The following is an 18,405-nucleotide window of genomic DNA, read 5'->3' on the forward strand; positions in this document are numbered from 1 at the left end:
TAAAATGAAATATGTCTCTGGTAAAACAATTTCACTTAGCTAATTCTTGCTTATCAAGAGACTCTAAACATTTTACGAATATTTTACATTTTATATAATTTGGGTACAGAAAGTTACAGAAGGAAATTTGGAATAAATGAAATTTATGAAGTGCTCCTTTTTTATAACACTGTTTGCCGATTTAACCACTAAGTGAAATGTTTTACATGTCAGCATTTATCTCATAAAAAATGATTGATCAAGACTGACCTAAGGTGAATGTGACTTTGTATGGAAAGTCAATAGATTTAGGTAGGAGAGTTTGGCTCTGTAGCTCTTTGAAAACAAAGTACAATGTCTTTTCTTAATGATCTTTCAAAATTACGTGTCTTTAAAATTAACTTTGATAACTACATTTAACACATAAGGTTGGCAAAAGTCTGCAATGTTCAATTGCTTTAGTATACATTCTACAGTATGCTTTCATCTCTGCATTAACTTTTTTAGTTTAAACCAGTGGTTCTCAATCTGTGGGTCGGGACCCCATTTGGGGTCGAATGACCATTTCACGGGGGTCACCAAACAACGCAGTCCGCCATTTTTTTCCCCTTTTCCTTAGCTGTGCTGCTCCCTTTTATTCTATTGGCTTTTGAAAGCCAAGAGACTCTCTTGAATAGAGTCTAATTCTATTGGCTTTCAAAAGCCAATAGGAATTGTCCAGGCTGTCTCTGCCCTGCTGAGCCCGCCAAAAGTCCCATTCTGCAAACGGTGCTGCACCAGTTGAGTAGTCCTCGACTTACGACCAGTTGAGTAGTCCTCGACTTACGACCAGTTGGGGGTCGCAGCATTAAAAAGGTTGAGAACCACTGGTTTAAACATAGATAGGTGTTATTCTGATACTTGACACTTAGTTTTGAGTAATCTATTTGCTTATCAGGATCAATATAGGTTAGTCTCAGTGAATCTTTAGACATTTGTAATGGTGACTTTCTAATGGGAGAATCAAGTACATATGTATCTTCACTGACTATATATTAACTCTTTTTTCTCCCCTCCCCCCATTATGTTCTAGTATTGATCCTTGAAAAAGTAGAACATGGAGACCTGAGCAACAAAAATTTGAAGATCACTGATTTTGGCTTGGCCAGAGAATGGCATAAGACTACTAAAATGAGTGCAGCTGGAACATATGCTTGGATGGCTCCTGAAGTTATCCGTTCCTCTATGTTCTCTAAAGGCAGTGATGTGTGGAGGTATGTTTATTAACACTAAAACATTTTTATAAGTGATCACCATCTGTAATATTATATTCTTGCTGCATTGAACACTCAATTGTTGATTTTCCAAACCTTAGGTTAATGGTATGTATATCTGGTCTGGGTTATGAAATTCACATATTCATTTTGCAGACTTTATTCTAAATTTGCATACATACATTTCAGCATAGCTGAAATTTTTCAGCCTCTACTTCCTGTTGAACATGAATTGTAGACAAACCATCAATAACTGATTGTTCTGTTTTAAATGTATTAAAGCTTGCAATCAAAATATTGTAATAAACGTGACATTTCCAATTTTCTAAATTTTGCTTGGTTTATGTTGTAAAGTGGATTGCTGCATGAAAAAAAGTTTTCCTTACTACTTTTAACTGCTTGATCCATCCAGCATGTATCCAAGAACATGCTGTATTCACAGATCTGTTTTTAACGGGGCTCTGCCATATCTGTCTTTAATTAAAACCTGTTCATGAGAAATCTGACCTGGTACACATTACTGAAACCAGGCTGGATACTAAGGGGAATGCTTTTCTTTGGAAAGTCCTGAGCCAGGTTTCAGGTATGATGTTAACTATAATCCCAAGATAGGGGTGAAGGAGTGGCTTAGATCACTTGTGAGACTTGTGGTTTCCATAAGTGGTGCTCCATTGAAATAAGTGGGCAACAGGGGTCTTAGATTGAGCTAAAATTGTAATGCAACTGAAAAAAAACTATATTCACAGAATTCTTCAGACAATGAAAACATCTTCTTTAGAGTAGTCATATCACTATCTGTCTTAAATGACATAAAATCGTCTAAAAATTCTTCCAGATAAACATATTTTTAAATGTTACATTCATAATAGAGCTAACTGAAAGCAATCCCATTCACTTATCCCCATTTACGTTTTTTTCATGTGTACATTATCTTGATTGCATTGGAACATTATACATATATATATATATATATCTTTCTTATATATATATATATATATAAGAAAACAATGATTCCAGAATATTGTGCTAAAGAACGTATACTACATTAGTTATTCAACTTCTGTTTGTATTCATAGTTTTGGGGTATTGCTTTGGGAACTATTAACTGGGGAAGTACCATTTCGAGGAATTGATGGCCTAGCAGTAGCATACGGTGTTGCTATGAATAAACTTTCCCTTCCTATTCCTTCAACATGCCCAGAACCTTTTGCCAGACTGATGGAAGGTAAGAATGTGTTGAACAAACTGGATCTGTCAGAATGCTTTTTTACACAAAGATAACTCTGAATATCTGCTGATTTTAATAACCAAGACCATAAACCGCTTGTGCAGGTACTTGAGAAATAGGGAGTAGGCAGTATGTCAGTTGCTTTTCCTCTTTTTAGAAGAGTCATACTTCTGCTTATATCTATGAACATATAAACTAGAATTATATGGCAATTGTATATCATATGGGAGTCCTTGACTTACAGTTGAGCCCAAAATTTCTGAGGCTAAGCAAGAAAGTTGTTGTGAGTTTTGCCCCATTTTATGACCTTTTTTGCCACAATTGTTAAGTGAAGCATGCAGTCATTAAGCGAATCTGGCTCCCTTCCCCCCATTGACTTTGCTGTTTATATATATATTACTAAAACATCAATGCTGATGTGCAATGATAGGATAGAAATAATTCATGGTTTATTCTATTGCAGGTTTCATAAAGCATAAAGCACATCTTGTTCTATTTTAGAAACCTTGGGGAAATAGTGAAATATTGATCACTTGACACTGATGTCTTAGTAATATCCATTTTTAGTTGCTGAAACCCTATGGTTTGAGATTAGAGGTAGCCTGATTTTTTTAAAAATTCAAATAGTCTATTTAACTTTTTTTTAATAAATGAAGAACTGTATAGTAGCATTTTAGACATTTTTCTTCTAATGCATCTCGGTAAAGATGAAACTAATTATCTTATTTAAAAAAGCTTTCATTTTAATTGTGTTCCTTACCTACTCAGATGCACTCAGCTGTTAAGCGTGACCTTTTTCCATTATCTCATATTTTAGCCTATATAATAAAAGCAAAAGAAATATTTTCATCCTGAACCAAATTAAACCATTTTTTTGTTAAAATGGTTTGTATATTTGTACCTTGATACCAAATTGGGTCCCAGTATTTTAAACCGGTGCCAGCCGAGCTGCGAATCTCTGGCTGGCACTAGCTGAGCTGCGAGTCTCTCACTGGCGCTAGTCGAGCTATGAGCTGTGAGCCTCTCACTAGCGCTAGCTGAGCCATGAGCCTGTCACTGGCACTAGGTGAGCTGTGAGCCTCTTAGCGGCGTCAGCTGAGCTGCATGCTGCGCACCCGCGTTGCAACCCTATTTGTGGAGGGCGCATGCTCATGGCCCCATTCATGCACACATGCATGCAGCCACGTTTGCTCATGTGTGTGCTCATGTGCGCATAAAGGTGCCTGCCCCTCCCTTTCCCACTGGGCCGCCAACCCAGAAAGGTTGGCGACTCCTGATTTAAAGTATCCAAAAAGATTTCCAGCAACATAAAACAATGGTAAATCACAATTAAACAGAAAACAGTAGCATTTATTAAATGTAAAATACAGCAGATAAAATGTGAGTATTTAATAGCTGAATAAAATTGTGATTTACTAGGCCTCTTTGAAATACTAGTGAGCAGACTAGCAAGAGTTTGTTAATGAAGCTTTACAATAATTTATTTAATTTATTCTTACATTGGAGGTATTGGCTAGAAATATTAGACAAGACAAGGAAATTAAAGGTTTAGAGATTAAAGACCAGAAATATAAATTACAGGCTTTTGCGGATGATTTGGTCTTTATTTTAGAGGAGCCACTGGAAACAGCTCCTAAACGTTTGCAGAAAATTGAGGAATTTGGGGAAGTGGTTGGACTGAAAATAAATAGGGAAAAGACTAAAGTTTTAACAAAAAACTTAACTGATAAACAGAAAACTCAACTTGCCAAAAAGACAAATCTTCAAATAGCTAAAAAAGTCAAATACCTAGGTATTTACCTAACTGCAAAATATACAACACTAAAAGAGGTCAACTATGAGAGATTAATAAAACAAATAAAAGTAGATTTGGAAAAGTGGGAAAATCTTCAATTATCACTGCTAGGAAGAATAGCGACGGTTAAGATGAACATTTTACCAAAGTTAATTTTTCTCTTTCAAACAATCCCTGTTAAATTGAGCAAGAATTTTTTTGATGATTTAAATGCAATAATACTAAGATTTATATGGCAAAGAAAGAAAGCAAGAATTAAATGTAAATTTTTACAAGAATCCAAAGACAGAGGGGGCTTTGGACTTCCGGATTGGAGACTTTATTATCAAGCAGCTATTTTGCTTTGGCTTAAAGAATGGATTACACTGAGAAATAAATGACTTCTTTACTTAGAGGGACATGACCTCTAATTAGGTTGGCATGCTTTTTAATGGTATGAGAAAACTAAAGCACATAAATATTTTCAAAATCATGCCATAAGAAACATATTGCTTTCAGAATGGGAGAGAATTAGACACAAAATGTACATGAAAATACATGAGTGGCTCTCAACAATGGAAGCATTTGCTTATCCGAACTTGATTAACTATGATAAACTTGTTAGCTATAAAGATATCTTGGATAAAGATGGAAAACTTAAAGACAGGCCAACTCTTCAACAACAAGGTATTGAGTTAACATGGTGGTCCTATTTGCAAATTCAAATAAGATATGAAAAAGATATAAAATCAATGGGATTTTACAAAGAGCAGACTCCACTTGATAAAATACTCTTGAAAACAGATGAGAACTTGATTAAGAAACTTTATAAATGTCTGCTAAGATGGAAAATGGAAGAAGAACAAGTAAAAGAAATAATGATAACATGAGCAAAGAATTTTGGATACTCTATAGACTTAGAAGATTGGCAAAAACTTTGGGATAAAAATATTAAACTTACTAAAGCAGCAACATATAAAGAAAATTTATATAAGATGTTTTATAGATGGCATATGATACCAGCTCGATTAGCGAAAATGTTTAAAAATGTATCAAATACTTGCTGGAAATGTAAACAAAACTTAGGCACTTATTACCATGCCTGGTAGATATGCCCTAATGCAAAGAAATATTGGCTTAAGATTCATAGATGGCTGGAAAAGATGACGAAAGTACAGATAGAAATTAAACCGGAATTGTTTTTGCTAGGAATAGTAAGATCTAGCTATTTATTTTTATTTATTTATTTATGAGACTTATATACCAATTTAAGTGCAAGCACTCTCTAAGCGGTATACACCAGTAAGCAATGTATATATATATTTACATTGCCCCCAACAATCTGGGTCCTCATTTTACCTACCCCGGAAGGATGGAAGGCTGAGTCAACCTTGAGCCGGTGAGATTTGAACCGCTGACCTGCTGAACACAGTCAGCTAAAGTGGCCTGCAGTACTGTACTCAGACTATTTAATATTACATGTATTAACAGCTGCAAGAATGGTATTTGCCCAATTTTGGAAAAATGAAAATCTACCACCTGACCAGGCTATAATTTCAAAAATCTTAGACTGTGCAGAAATGGACAGATTAACTTTGGAGATGAAGGAGAAAGAAGAATCAGTTTATTTTAAAACTTGGGAAAAAATTTATCGATAGTTAGAAACACGTTAGAACATGAACCGAGCTTAAAACTGAATTGAATTTTAAAATTGAATAGAATAAATGATAGACTTTTAATTAAGTTCTATTTTGTTAGATTAATAACATCTTTATTACTAGTGACTTTAAATATTAATGGTGATGATTAGAATTAATTGATAAGTTATTAAGTATGAATATCTATTTAGAGGAATTTTACTTATTCATCAAATTTTAGTTACGTGATTATAGTTAATTTTATCTTTACAACTGTTTAGTATTATATAAATTATGTTTATTCAATATTTAGATCTGGACGGTAGCTTGTTTGTTAAATCTTGGGATTATTATGGGGGATTACCCCATTATTGTACCTACCCTCATCCTACCCCAAATTCCTTTTCCCATTCCCCGTATACCTGTATTGATCCTACCCTTTCCTTACCTATATAAAATCTAATAAAATATTTATTAAAAAAAAAGTAGAATTAGTTCATCTAGTCCTATTTCCTGTCTGGATTATCTGGGAGGGCTGACATCAATCTCGCAAGTCTGAAGGTGCAATTTCCTTCCATCACTTTTAATTGCTTGATGCATTAGGGTGGGTCCTTCCTAAATTTCTTTCTCTGAACATTAAGCCACTGGGGGCTGCTGCCTCTCTTGCCTGCTTGTTTCCAAGACAGCAGCATCTCCTCCTCTCATTCCCCAAGGTCTCCCACACATACATTCCATTACATAAGATGGAATATAACCTACAGCTACGTAATGGGCACAGAAAGAAACTCAGGAAGGAACCTCCCTTGCAAAATTGATGTCAGCCTTCCCAGGTAGATCAGACAGAAAATACAACCAGATAACTTAATAAGACTATAGTAACAGAATCTTTCAAGTCTGATAATACAAGCCTCCTGCCTTCTTTTTTACAGCCTGAGAAGTCAGGGAGTTTCTTTGCCTGTTATGTAGCTACAGGCTATGTCCTCTCTTATCTGCTCATTCCTTAGGCATCACCTCTTCCCCTTCTCCCAAGGTCATCTCACATGCCATTATACACATATTCCAACAAAAGAGGACATTTGAGTATGAAATGGGAACTGAGATGATTAAGTGGAATGTTAGTAATTAAGTGCCTAGTTTATTAGCAAAGCCTGACAAATACTATACTATTGTAACTTCTGAATTAGAGTGATTGTTGGTTTTGTCCTGTTTAGATTGTTGGAATACCGATCTTCATTCAAGACCATCTTTTGCAAATATTTTGAATAAACTAACTAATATAGAAGAGTCTGGTTTCTTTGAAATGCCAAAAGAATCATTTCATTCCCTGCAAGAAGATTGGAAAATTGAGATCCAGGAAATGTTTGACCAACTCAGAGCCAAGGAAAAGGTAATTAGGTGTGAACTGTTACTTTGATAAGCAATTAACCACTTCTGTCTCAGTATCCATTGCAAGTAAAGTAGTTTTCTCTATAACACAGACAGAACTATACTTATTAAATCTGAATTCTTTTTTACTTCCCATGAGAAGAAACATTAACATTGAATAATTAAGAAAATAAAATGCATACTTGTTTCTAAATAAAATTATTTTAGATAAATATGGTCTAACTGAAACTGGAATATATTCAATTATGAAAGACAATTCTGGATAAGGTCATTGTGAGACATAATAGAACACATAGCCCAAACTATATAAGTTATGTGAAAAGACTGGTTCTGTATACAGGAAGTTCTCGATTTATGACCATAATTGAGTCCAAACTTTCTGTAGCTAAGGAAGACTGTTGTTAAGTGAGTTTTGCCCCATTTTACATCCTTTTCTTGCCACAGTTGTTAAGTGAATTACTGCAGTTAAGTTAGTAACATGGTTATTAAGTGAAACTGGCTTACATGCACACACACGTATATGCAGATTAGAGCCCTATATGAAGAAAGAGAAAGGTGATCAAACTGAATTTAAAAAAGACCACAGAACATGAGACATTATTGCTGATGTACATGGGTAACCGAGAAGACCAAAAAACAACAAAAAGAAGTCACAATGTGCTTCATTCATTATAGAACAATTTTTGATTGTGTCAATCATGTCAAGTTATGGAATGTGCTCAGAAAAATAGGATTCCCAGAATATCTCATTGTCCTCATGAAAAACAGACAGAATATAGCAAAACAGACTGCCTCCGGGTTAGAAAAGGAGTGTGACAAGGGTGTATACTCTCTTCTTATTTATTTAGCTCACCTGCTGAATATATATGCAAGGAAGCTCAATTAGAAGATGATTATGGTTTTAAAACTAGAGAAAGAAAAAGCAAATGGTTCTTTTACCTATAGCCAGAAAAGCAAAAGATCAGCAAGATCAAATAATAAAAATCAAGGAGCACAGTGAAAAAAGAGGGTTTTCTTTAAATATAAAGAAGTCCAAACTAATGACAACAGGTAGAACAATCAGTCTTAGAACTGGCAATGAAGATATTGCCAATTTAGGATCAACTATCAACAGTATAAAAGAACAAGTAGTCAAGAAATATGTCACAGACTAGCATTTGGTAAAGCAGGCATAAAGGCCTTGGAAAAAATCTTCAAATACTACGATGTGTCTATCTCTACAAAGATCAGAACAATGCAAGCCATGGCATTTTCTGTGACAAGCTATAGAAGTGAAAGTTGAACTTTGAAGAAGAAAAATAGAAAAAGTATTGATCGCTTTGAACTTTGGTATTAGAAAAGACTCCTGAGAATACGTGGACAGTCAAGAAAACAAATTGATGACTCATCAAACAAATCAACCCAGAGTTCTCATTCAAGGCACAAATAACCAGGCACAAATTACCCTATACAATATTTGAGGGCCTAGTTATCTGGAGAAGCCCTTATGTGCTCTGGAGAAGCCCTTATGTGAAAGGTAGAAGAAAAGAGGAAGACAACCAGAAGCAAGACGAATGGACTCAGTTACAGTAATGGTGAGTGTGTGATGAAAGACCTGGTTAGGGACAAGATTGTCATGGAGAAAATCTATAGTTGCTAAGTGTTGCGTCCTTGGCGGGAAAACAGACACGAGAAGCAGCTGGAGTTCTCAGTTTCTTTTATTCAGCGTTCAGCTTACAGGAAGATGGCTTCAGCCTCGCCCAACGCCTCGCAGCCTCTGATATAGGCAACTCCCGGGTAAATGGGTTACTTTTCCCGCGCCAGCACCCGCGCATGCGCACGGCGCTGGCGACAGCCTGTCTGGTCCCGGGCAGCTTTGCACCTGCCCGGGACTGCCTGCAAACGCCCGAGCCGTTTGCAAAGGCTCGGGACATAACACCCCTTTCCCCCGGGCTAAAACTACTACCAACATACAACATTTATTTTATATGACATTTTGCTCCCCAGTGCTCCCACTGTTTACTGGCCTTTGCCTTGCCAGCAATGTTATGTAGTCTTCTAGGTACTTGGGAGATTTCTTTGCTCTCTGTGACCTTCTTAGCTGTGGATTACTGGCATAAGTCCCCTGACTGGAGGGAGGCGTGAGCCTGTTCTCTCTATTGTGTCCTGGTGTCTTCCAAGGACTGTGCCCCGATGCCTGGCCTGCTTGCTTGCCCACCGGGCTCGTCAGGCCAGGGCTTCTGTTACTTTGTGACCTGGTTGACCTACCTAGCTGTAGACCCTCAGGCCCCTTGAAGTGATAGCCGCTGCTGGGCGTCTCTGTAGAACCTCCTAGGTCAGTCCAAGACCTGTCAGGAGGCTGTCCATTCCCTGAACCCCATTCTGTGTTCGGGCTCGTGTGGGTTTCTGTACTTTCCCAAAACTCAGGTGTTCCCTGATTTGTGCTAGGGTTGTTGTAGTCGGGACTTGGTTCCTCGACTAACTCTGTGTATGTTTGACCCCCTGTAGGATTTGGGGTAAGGTCAGGCCAACCTTGGGAATTGTGTGCCAGTTCTCTTGCGGGGAATGATTTGTTGGGATGCCCCCGGGTATCCTCCGTTGCTGGAGTGCTGTGTGATGTGTGTGGAAAGTGAGTATGCCCCCGGGGTGACTCCCTGGCTGGAGTAGGCGTGGATGCCTGGTAGTTAGGTAAGCTCATGGAATTCCTGTTCGGAGCTCTCGCGGAACCCTGGGATGGGCCGTTTGTGGCTCCCTCAGTGGAGATGGGCAGCAGCTCGTGCCCTTCCCTTTGCTCCAAAGGGTCCCCCTCCCCCCCTGGAAAAGACCCAGGAGTCTCAGCAGAAAAGTCTCGCCTAGAGCGAAGTTGGTCGATGTGCCGACGCAGGACACGACCGTTGTCCAGGGCAACCTCGTAGGAGAGAGGACCTGTGATCCTGGACACAGAAGCGGGGACCCATGTATGACCAGGCCCGTAATTGCGAGCCCAAACCGGGGCACCCACAAGTAGTTGTCTAGGTGCCCTAGGATGTGAGGTAGATGAAGGCAGTCTGTCCGGATGCAACCGGTCAAGTCTAGTAGTAAGTTGGCGCCCCCAACGAAGTTCAGCTGGACTTCTCCCTGTAGAAGTGGACGGTGTGGTGCGATAAGAAAGGAGAAAGTCAGCCAACCTGTGATGCCAGTCCCCGTAGGTGAGTCTCTTCAAGGCGTCCTTTGCGATGCGCACCATGCGTTCAGCCATACCGTTGGTGGACGGGTGAAAAGGCGCAGACGTGGCATGACGAATCAGGTTTGCCTGTAAGAAAGCTTGGAATTCGGAGGAGGTGAATTGAGGGCCGTTGTCGGACACAATGACATCTGGCAGCCCGTGTGCAGCAAAAATCCCCCTCAGTACCTGAATAGTCTTTGCAGTGGTGGTGGATGAGACAGGCACAACCTCAAGCCATTTTGAATGGCTGTCAACAAGGACCAAGAAGAACTGGCCCTGAAAGGGCCCAGCGTAGTCAATGTGCACCCTAGACCATGGGGACTGTGTTTCCTCCCATCTATGCACAGGAGCTTGGGGCATCTCTGGGCGAGATCGTTGGCACAGGTGGCATGCGTGCACCTTAGCCTCAATATCTTTATCTAAACCAGGCCACCACAAGTGGCTTCGTGCAAGAGCCTTCATACGAACAATGCCAGGATGACCCTCGTGGAGGGATTCTAAGACCCTAGTCCTCATTGAGGTGGGAATGACAACTCTGTTTCCCCAAAGCAGACAACCCTGAGAAAGGGACAGTTCGTTTCTTTTGGACCAGAAACTCTGAAACTCAGGACTAGGGCAGTGCTCAGGCCACCCGGACAGGACCCAGGAGCGGACACGTGAAAGTGTGTGATCTGTACCTGTTTCAGCGGTAACATCCCTGGCACTAAGAGGGAGCTCGGGCAAGGCTTGGATTGATAGAATGTTGACAGCTGGCGCGGGGTCAGCTTCTACTACTGGCAGAGGCAACCTACTGAGGCCATCAGCATGGCCCATTTCTTTCCCAGGCTTGTGGAGTAATGAAAAATCATATGCAGACAAAAAAATAGACCACCTAAGCATTCTAGGGGAAATGATGTGGGGAGTCTGCTTACGTGTGGTAAACAGTCCCAGCAGAGGCTTATGGTCAGTGAAGACCGTGAAATGCCTGCCATATAGAAAATCGTGGAATTTTTTAATTCCAGCAACAACAGCCAGAGCCTCCCTGTCTATCTGAGCGTAGTTGCGCTCGGCAGAAGACAGTGTTCTGGAGTAGTATGCAATAGGAACCTGAGTTCCATCAGACCTGAGGTGACTCAGGACAGCTCCAACCCCGTAGGGGGATGCATCACAAGCGATGCACACAGGAAGAGACTCGTTGAAATGTGCAAGAACACTGTTAGAAGTGAGCAAGGCCTTGACTTCTTTAAAGCAAGCCTCATGTGCTTGTGACCACAGCCACACAGCTTGTTTGTCTAGTAGCCTGTGAAGAGGCTCAGCTACACTAGCTTTATGTGGAAGAAAAGAATTGTAGAAATTCAGGAGGCCTAGGAAGGCCTGAAGTTCGGCCTTAGACTTTGGCCTGGGTGCTTGTAAAATAGCAGTTAGTTTGGATTCAGCAGGATGAATCCCAGCAGCATCAATTTTGAATCCCAGAAATTCAGTAGAAGGCACCCCGATCTTGCATTTGTCTTTTCTGAGCTTGAGGCCTGATTCCCTGAATCTTAACAGGACAGCCCTAAGTCTTTCAGCTAGAATGTGTGTGGAGTCTCCTGCAATCAAGACATCGTCAAAGTAGGGGCAGACCCCTGGTATACCTCGTAGTGTGTTTTCCATTACGCTTTGGAAAATCCCAGGAGCGACATTTACTCCAAACTGTAGCCTTTTTACTTTAAAGGCTCCCCTGTGGGTCACAATGGTCTGAGCTATGGCAGCATCATCATCAACAGGCAGCTGTTGATATGCTTGAGCTAGGTCAAGCTTTGCAAAAACACGCCCCCCCTTGAGAGAGGCCAGGATGTGACTGACCACAGGAACAGGATAGGCATGTTGCTGCAATGCCTTATTGAGTGTGCATTTGTAATCAGCACAATGCGAATGTCCCCATTTGCCTTTAGAGGCGTGACAATGGGGGTCTCCCACGGGCTGGAATCAACAGGTTCTAGGATTCCCTGTTGGATTAGTTTGTCTAGTTCAGTGTCAATCTTACTTTTTAAAGCAAAAGGGACCCTTCTTGCTTTAATCCTAATGGGAGTGACAGTGGGGTCTAGCTTTAAGGACACAGGTGGTCCTTTGAATGTGCCCAGCTGGGGGCTGAAAACATCTGCAAATTCTTTGCAGACTTCCTGTAGGTCGAGTGTTTGTAAGCTGTTGAGTCCTGTGACGTGTATCCCCAGGGCCTCAAACCAATCGAGTCCTATGAGACTCGTTCGTTCACCCCCTACTACTAATAAGTCTAGTGGACCTTCAAAGCTCTTGTATTGCACGTTAAGGGTGGCCTCCCCCTTAACACACACTCTTGAGTTCTGAAAATCTGTTAATACAATATCAGAAGGCCTTAACTTGGCCTTAGACCCACTACTGGAACAAATCTTCCTAAATGTATGCAATGAAATGATGGACAGGGCAGACCCTGTGTCTAGTTCCATAGATAATGGAACCCCTTGTAGCTTCACGTTGAGTGACAGCTTTTTCTTCATGGGCTTGTGTGTGCCTGTTCTACAGATGCTTCTTCGCGAAGCGCAAAACCCTACCCTATTCTGGCTGGGGAATCTGGTACCTTTCAGGCGTTCTTCTTGGGGTTGTGCCTTTCGTCGGCTCAGACACACAGCTGCAATATGCCCTTGTTTGCCGCATGCCCGGCAGGTAGCGGAGCGGAACTTGCAGTCGGTTCTCCTGTGGCGACCTCCACAGCCGATGCACTTGAGCAGAGCCGAAGAGCTTCCCTTCTGGTTCTCTTCCTTCGCGGGGTGTAGACGGTCGACTTCCTCGTCCGGATCCTCCTCGGAGTTTCGTCGGACGTCTTCCTGGTGCACGGACGCACCCTCTGCACTGTTTCTGATCGGCCGCATGTTTTTGATGGCGCCGCCTGCTGCTTCTTCTGCGGTGACTTCCCTTAAGGCGTCTTGGAAGGATAATTCTTCCTTGGCAAAAAGTCTCTGTTGTAGCTCTCGATGCCTTAGCCCGCACACGAATCGGTCCCTCAGTCGTTCCTCGAGGTCCTTGAACTCGCAGGGCTTGGCGGCCTTCCGTAGCGCGGCGATGTATTCCTTGGCTGTTTCACCGGACCGTTGATCCCTCTGCTCGAAGGTGTGGCGCCATGAGATAACGGACACCTTGGGGTGGAAGTGCTCTTTCAGCAGCTTCTTCAGGTCTGCGTAGCTTACAGACTCTACTGGAACAGGTGCTACAAGATTTTCTGCGATTTCGAAGGCGTCTTGGCCGCAAACGCAAAGCAGGGTGGCGGCCTTCAAGCTATCTTCCCTCACTTGGTTTGCCTTGAAGTAGTTCTCCATTCTGGATACGTAGGACTCCCACCGCTCTGGATGTGAGACGTCGAATTCCGAAAGCCTTCCGATTTTCGCCATCTTCGGATCTTCAGGAGACGGGTCTATCAGCCAGCCTACCCCCGAATGCGCACCGGATTGGCGGGCAGCTGCCGAGTCGACGCCGTTCCTCTTCCGCCGCTCAGGACTCCTTGGGTAAGCTTACACTTTTCCTTTCCAGGTAGTGCAAGGCATCCCACCTTCGTCGCCAGTGTTGCGTCCTTGGCGGGAAAACAGACACGAGAAGCAGCTGGAGTTCTCAGTTTCTTTTATTCAGCGTTCAGCTTACAGGAAGATGGCTTCAGCCTCGCCCAAACGCCTCGCAGCCTCTTATATAGGCAACTCCCGGGTAAATGGGTTACTTTTCCCGCGCCAGCACCCGCGCATGCGCACGGCGCTGGCGACAGCCTGTCTGGTCCCGGGCAGCTTTGCACCTGCCCGGGACTGTCTGCAAACGCCCGAGCCGTTTGCAAAGGCTCGGGACATAACACTAAGAGTTGAAAACAACTTGATGGCACATAATTTTAAAAAATCAACATAAACAGTTGTCTTAATTATTATTTATTTACACATACATTCAAGTTCTTTTTTTTTTTTTTTTGTATATGTAGATAACCCAGTGAAAGAAGTTCATGGTTGGGCTAAATGGCATAGATAACCATTTCTGCTATGATTCTATTAGAAAGTTTGTCTTCCTATTTTAACAGGTTAAAATTAAAAAAATAAAATAAAAGCTCATGACAATAAAATTATCAAGATCTATAACATGAGAGAAGTTTAAAAAGGGCTTAGTATCAAATTTGAAAGGCGGTACTGAGTATAGCTAAATATTTAAAGTACAAGACCTTTTTCATATCTGCTAATTAATCTCTGGAGCTATTTAATGAAGTGCTACTTAAGTGAACTGCAGAGTCTGAATCGCCATTAGCTGGCAGCCAAAGAAATACAGAGAACTTCTGTGGTTTGGATTTTGGCAGCTCAGACAAATGGTCCAGTGAATACAGACTTGATGAAAAGTAATAATTCCGCTGCTTGTTATTTTTCTACTCTAATTATTTTATAATTAGCTAGATAATCTGATTCCCATTCAATGTATGAACATTTCTTTTAGTTTTTTTTTTTATTTTTCACTGTACAGGTAGTTCTCACTTAACAACTGTTCAAAGTTACAACAAACTGAAAAAAAATTACAATCCATCCCCAACTTTATGATTGCTGCATGAATGCGCGCACACACACACACACACACACACACACACAGTGTCATGCAATCACATTCTGGGTGCTTGGCAACTGGCTTGCATTAATAAGCAATTGGATATGTCAGAATCACTTAACAATCATGTGACTTGCTTAACAGGCACATGATTTGCTTAATAGCCACGTATTTGCTGAGTCACTTTACAACTATCACAAAAATATTTGAAAAATCAAGTCAGGTCATGGGTGACCTGCAAAATGACTGCAATAATTCCAGGCACAGTTGTGGATGGTAAGAGAAGTTTACCTGTCGTTGCTTTGAAATTTGATTCCTGGCTGATTTTAGAGATAAAGCTAACACAATTCTGATTAAAAAAATTAAACAATTCATTCATATGACTGATCTTTAATCATTCAAATTATAGGTATTGAAAATCTGTTAACTACCACATGCACATTCAAAATGTTTTGTTTTGTTTTCTGAGCCTTTCAGTTTATAGAAGGCCTAATTTTGCTACCTCAGTTTTTAGATTGGTTTGGAACTTGTTTTCTTGTAGGAGCTGCGGACATGGGAAGAAGAGTTAAAACAAGCAGCAGTTCAACAGAAAAACTACGAAGAACTACTACGGCAACGCGAGCAGGAGTTGGCAGAGCGAGAAATTGGTATTTTGGAAAGAGAGCTCAATATAATCATCCACCAGCTGTGCCAGGAAAAGCCCCGTGTAAGAAAACGCATGGGCAAATTCAGGAAAAATCGGCTCAAGTTGAAAGATGGCAATCACATCAGTCTTCCCTCTGGTGCGTTTAGAAAAAACAAAATAAAGTAATGATTGCTTCCTTCCAGATTTATTATGAAAATATACAACGTGTGAATAATTATCTGATTGCAATTAAAACATTCTTTAATTCAAGCTAGACTTCTGGTGACCTTGTAGGCCTAAATTGTTCCCTTGGCAACAGTGTGAAAGTTACAAACCTTTTTGAGACATCTTGGTCAACCCTATAATTCTAATATACTTTGGTAGTCTCCCATCAAAGTATTAATAAGATTCAATTCTATTTAGTTTTAGGAGTCAGCCCAAAGCAGCTAGGTACTACCAACTATGTTACTTTTTAAAACAAAAATCAGATTGTAAAGAAATCTCCTGTAATTTGGCAGATTTCTAATTAAGGGATAGATCTTGATTACCAGGCAACAAGTAAGATTGAAAGACCTTCTTTCAAATTTATACAAAATATCAATCTGAAATTGGAATTGTTTTGATCCGCATATAAGATAAACTGGGTCTTCAAATGCTTCAACCAAAAATGTTATAGAATGTATAGTTTAAAAAAAAAGTATTGAAAAGTTCCTATTAGTTGACCTTCACTTCCAAAAATTTACCCCAAAATAAAATACCATTCTATAAAAATTAAATATGTTATTGATCTTTGTGGCTTTGCAATGTTAACAAGTCAGACACAGAAAAAAACTGTTTCCTTAGCCAAAATTAAAGTAGACTGTCTCTGATTTGGTCCAGGTCTAATGGAAATATTTTCAAAATAGTGCTGAATTTTGCTGGAACAAAATCTTTAATTTTGAACATCCCAAATAAGCATTTATGATATGGAACTTGTGCAAAATTAGCAGCATTTTCCCATCAAAGCAATGCTTCTCCTTCCTCTCTTCTGAATTAGCTTATTGAAGCTACAGCATGAGATGAATTTTAATACACCGTAGATCCCTAGTATTTTCTAGAAAAAGTACTTTACTGTTTCATTAACTAACTCATCGGTGTAACATGTTGCATAATAAGTTTGATATAGAACAGGAGTGTTAAATTGCTGGCCCATGGGCCGGTTGCATCATGCAGAAGCCGCACCTACCCCAGCTCCAGCAATGCGAAAAAAGTCACAATACATCGTGACACGTCATGTGATGTGGCGAATTTGATACCCATGATATAGAAGAAGACATGGCTCTAATATGTTTTAATAATTGGAAAACAGATAATTTTTCTATTGGCAATGTTGCAGGATTAACACTAAATTCTCAACTGAAATTAGCAGACTGAAGTATATATGTGAATGATACAGTACCGCACTGTATATCTTTTCAGTGTAAGCATTACGTCACTAATGATTATATTTAATACATTTCCTTCCATAACAGATTTCCAGCACAAATTCACTGTGCAGGCATCTCCAACCATGGATAAAAGAAAAAACTTGATCAACAACTGTGCCAGTCCTCCTGCCAGCCCTACTATCATTCCTAGGCTCAGGGCCATCCAGTGTAAGAAATTTTAGTTGCAATTTATAAAAAATATCCAGTGCCAAAATGAAACTGTGAATTTCTGTTTTAAATAAAGACACCATGTTGTTTTCTATATTGGGGAGTTTTATTTATAGCTAATCCTGATGGCGCTGTTGTGTCTCATTATAATTCATTTTTAACAGCTCATTGCTTGCTTCTATCTTTCTGCCATTTTATCCTTAACATTATGGGTTTAAATAGATGTGCAAAGCTGTCACATGTGCATTGCAAGGCACAATATCTATAAGAGCTGGCGTAGAGCTGGTGTAGAATCTATAAAAGTGGTGTAGAGATATCTAAATTTTTGGGGGGGTATATACATATACATACACGCACATACACACTATCGTGTATAATCAATATAGATGGAATACAATAAATATATACATGGTAAAGTAAAACATGTAAATAGTAAAAATGAGAATTTTCATTATCATTCTCTAAACACTAAGGCAAATACAACATTTATTAATATGAGTTGGAGCTTGAGCATTTTATTTTACAGAATGAGAACATTCCAGAGTTCTTTCTGACTGATGTCAAATGAATATTCAACGAGTGTACCATAATCAGGAGTGCCTAGGGCAATCATTATGGTGGCCAAGCCAGTCATTCTATTTTGTGTTTTGCTCCTATGTTGTACAAAGCTTTATGGGTTTGCTGGCCAAAAGCAAATTGACAATTATGTAATTCTTTTAACAGCAGTATGATTCAGCAATGACTAAACACAGCATGCAGTAATTTTGCTATTGCATTTTGCACTGGCTTTTATTTTCAGACTGAAAAGACCACCAAAAGTCACGGAGTCAAAAATGTAAATTGTGGTTGTTATTATTTGTAGCAATATGACATTACACTAATGAAATATGAATTTGCCAGTGTGAGGATCCCTGATACTAACTTATCCCTATATAAGAACAGCCACAAGTAGTCTGTCGAAGGGGTTAAACCTGTTCTCTGATACCAGCTTCCTAACTTCTAGTAACAATACTAATTCTGCAAGCATTCTGGACTGTGTATCCCATCAAAACAAGAAGGCTATCTATTTCTCAAAGCCATGAAGAACATATCTATAAAACTTACATCTTAACTAACATACAGCCTCTGCTTCTTATTCTGTCTGTCAC

At 39.9% G+C, this 18,405-nt stretch overlaps 1 protein-coding gene across 5 annotated transcripts in view; it reads left to right on the top strand.

Moving 5' to 3' along the window:
- Positions 1-18,405, top strand: part of MAP3K9 (mitogen-activated protein kinase kinase kinase 9) — a 48,853-nt gene that overhangs the window by 13,085 nt on the left and 17,363 nt on the right. For all 5 annotated transcript variants that reach the window (XR_005555615.1, XM_039334232.1, XM_039334261.1 and 2 more), the window contains exons 3-7: positions 1,052-1,232; positions 2,309-2,457; positions 7,083-7,258; positions 15,540-15,780; positions 17,135-17,257. Coding sequence is in view for 4 of the 5 variants with exons in the window: in XM_039334232.1 (XP_039190166.1) it covers positions 1,052-1,232; positions 2,309-2,457; positions 7,083-7,258; positions 15,540-15,780; positions 17,135-17,257 (870 nt within the window). In the remaining variant the exon portion in view is untranslated. The remainder of the gene's footprint in view (positions 1-1,051; positions 1,233-2,308; positions 2,458-7,082; positions 7,259-15,539; positions 15,781-17,134; positions 17,258-18,405) is intronic.

Source organism: Crotalus tigris, unplaced genomic scaffold (genome assembly GCF_016545835.1).
Source record: "Crotalus tigris isolate CLP2741 ecotype Arizona unplaced genomic scaffold, ASM1654583v1 scf7180000017545.3456711, whole genome shotgun sequence".
NCBI classification, from domain to species: domain Eukaryota; kingdom Metazoa; phylum Chordata; class Lepidosauria; order Squamata; family Viperidae; genus Crotalus; species Crotalus tigris.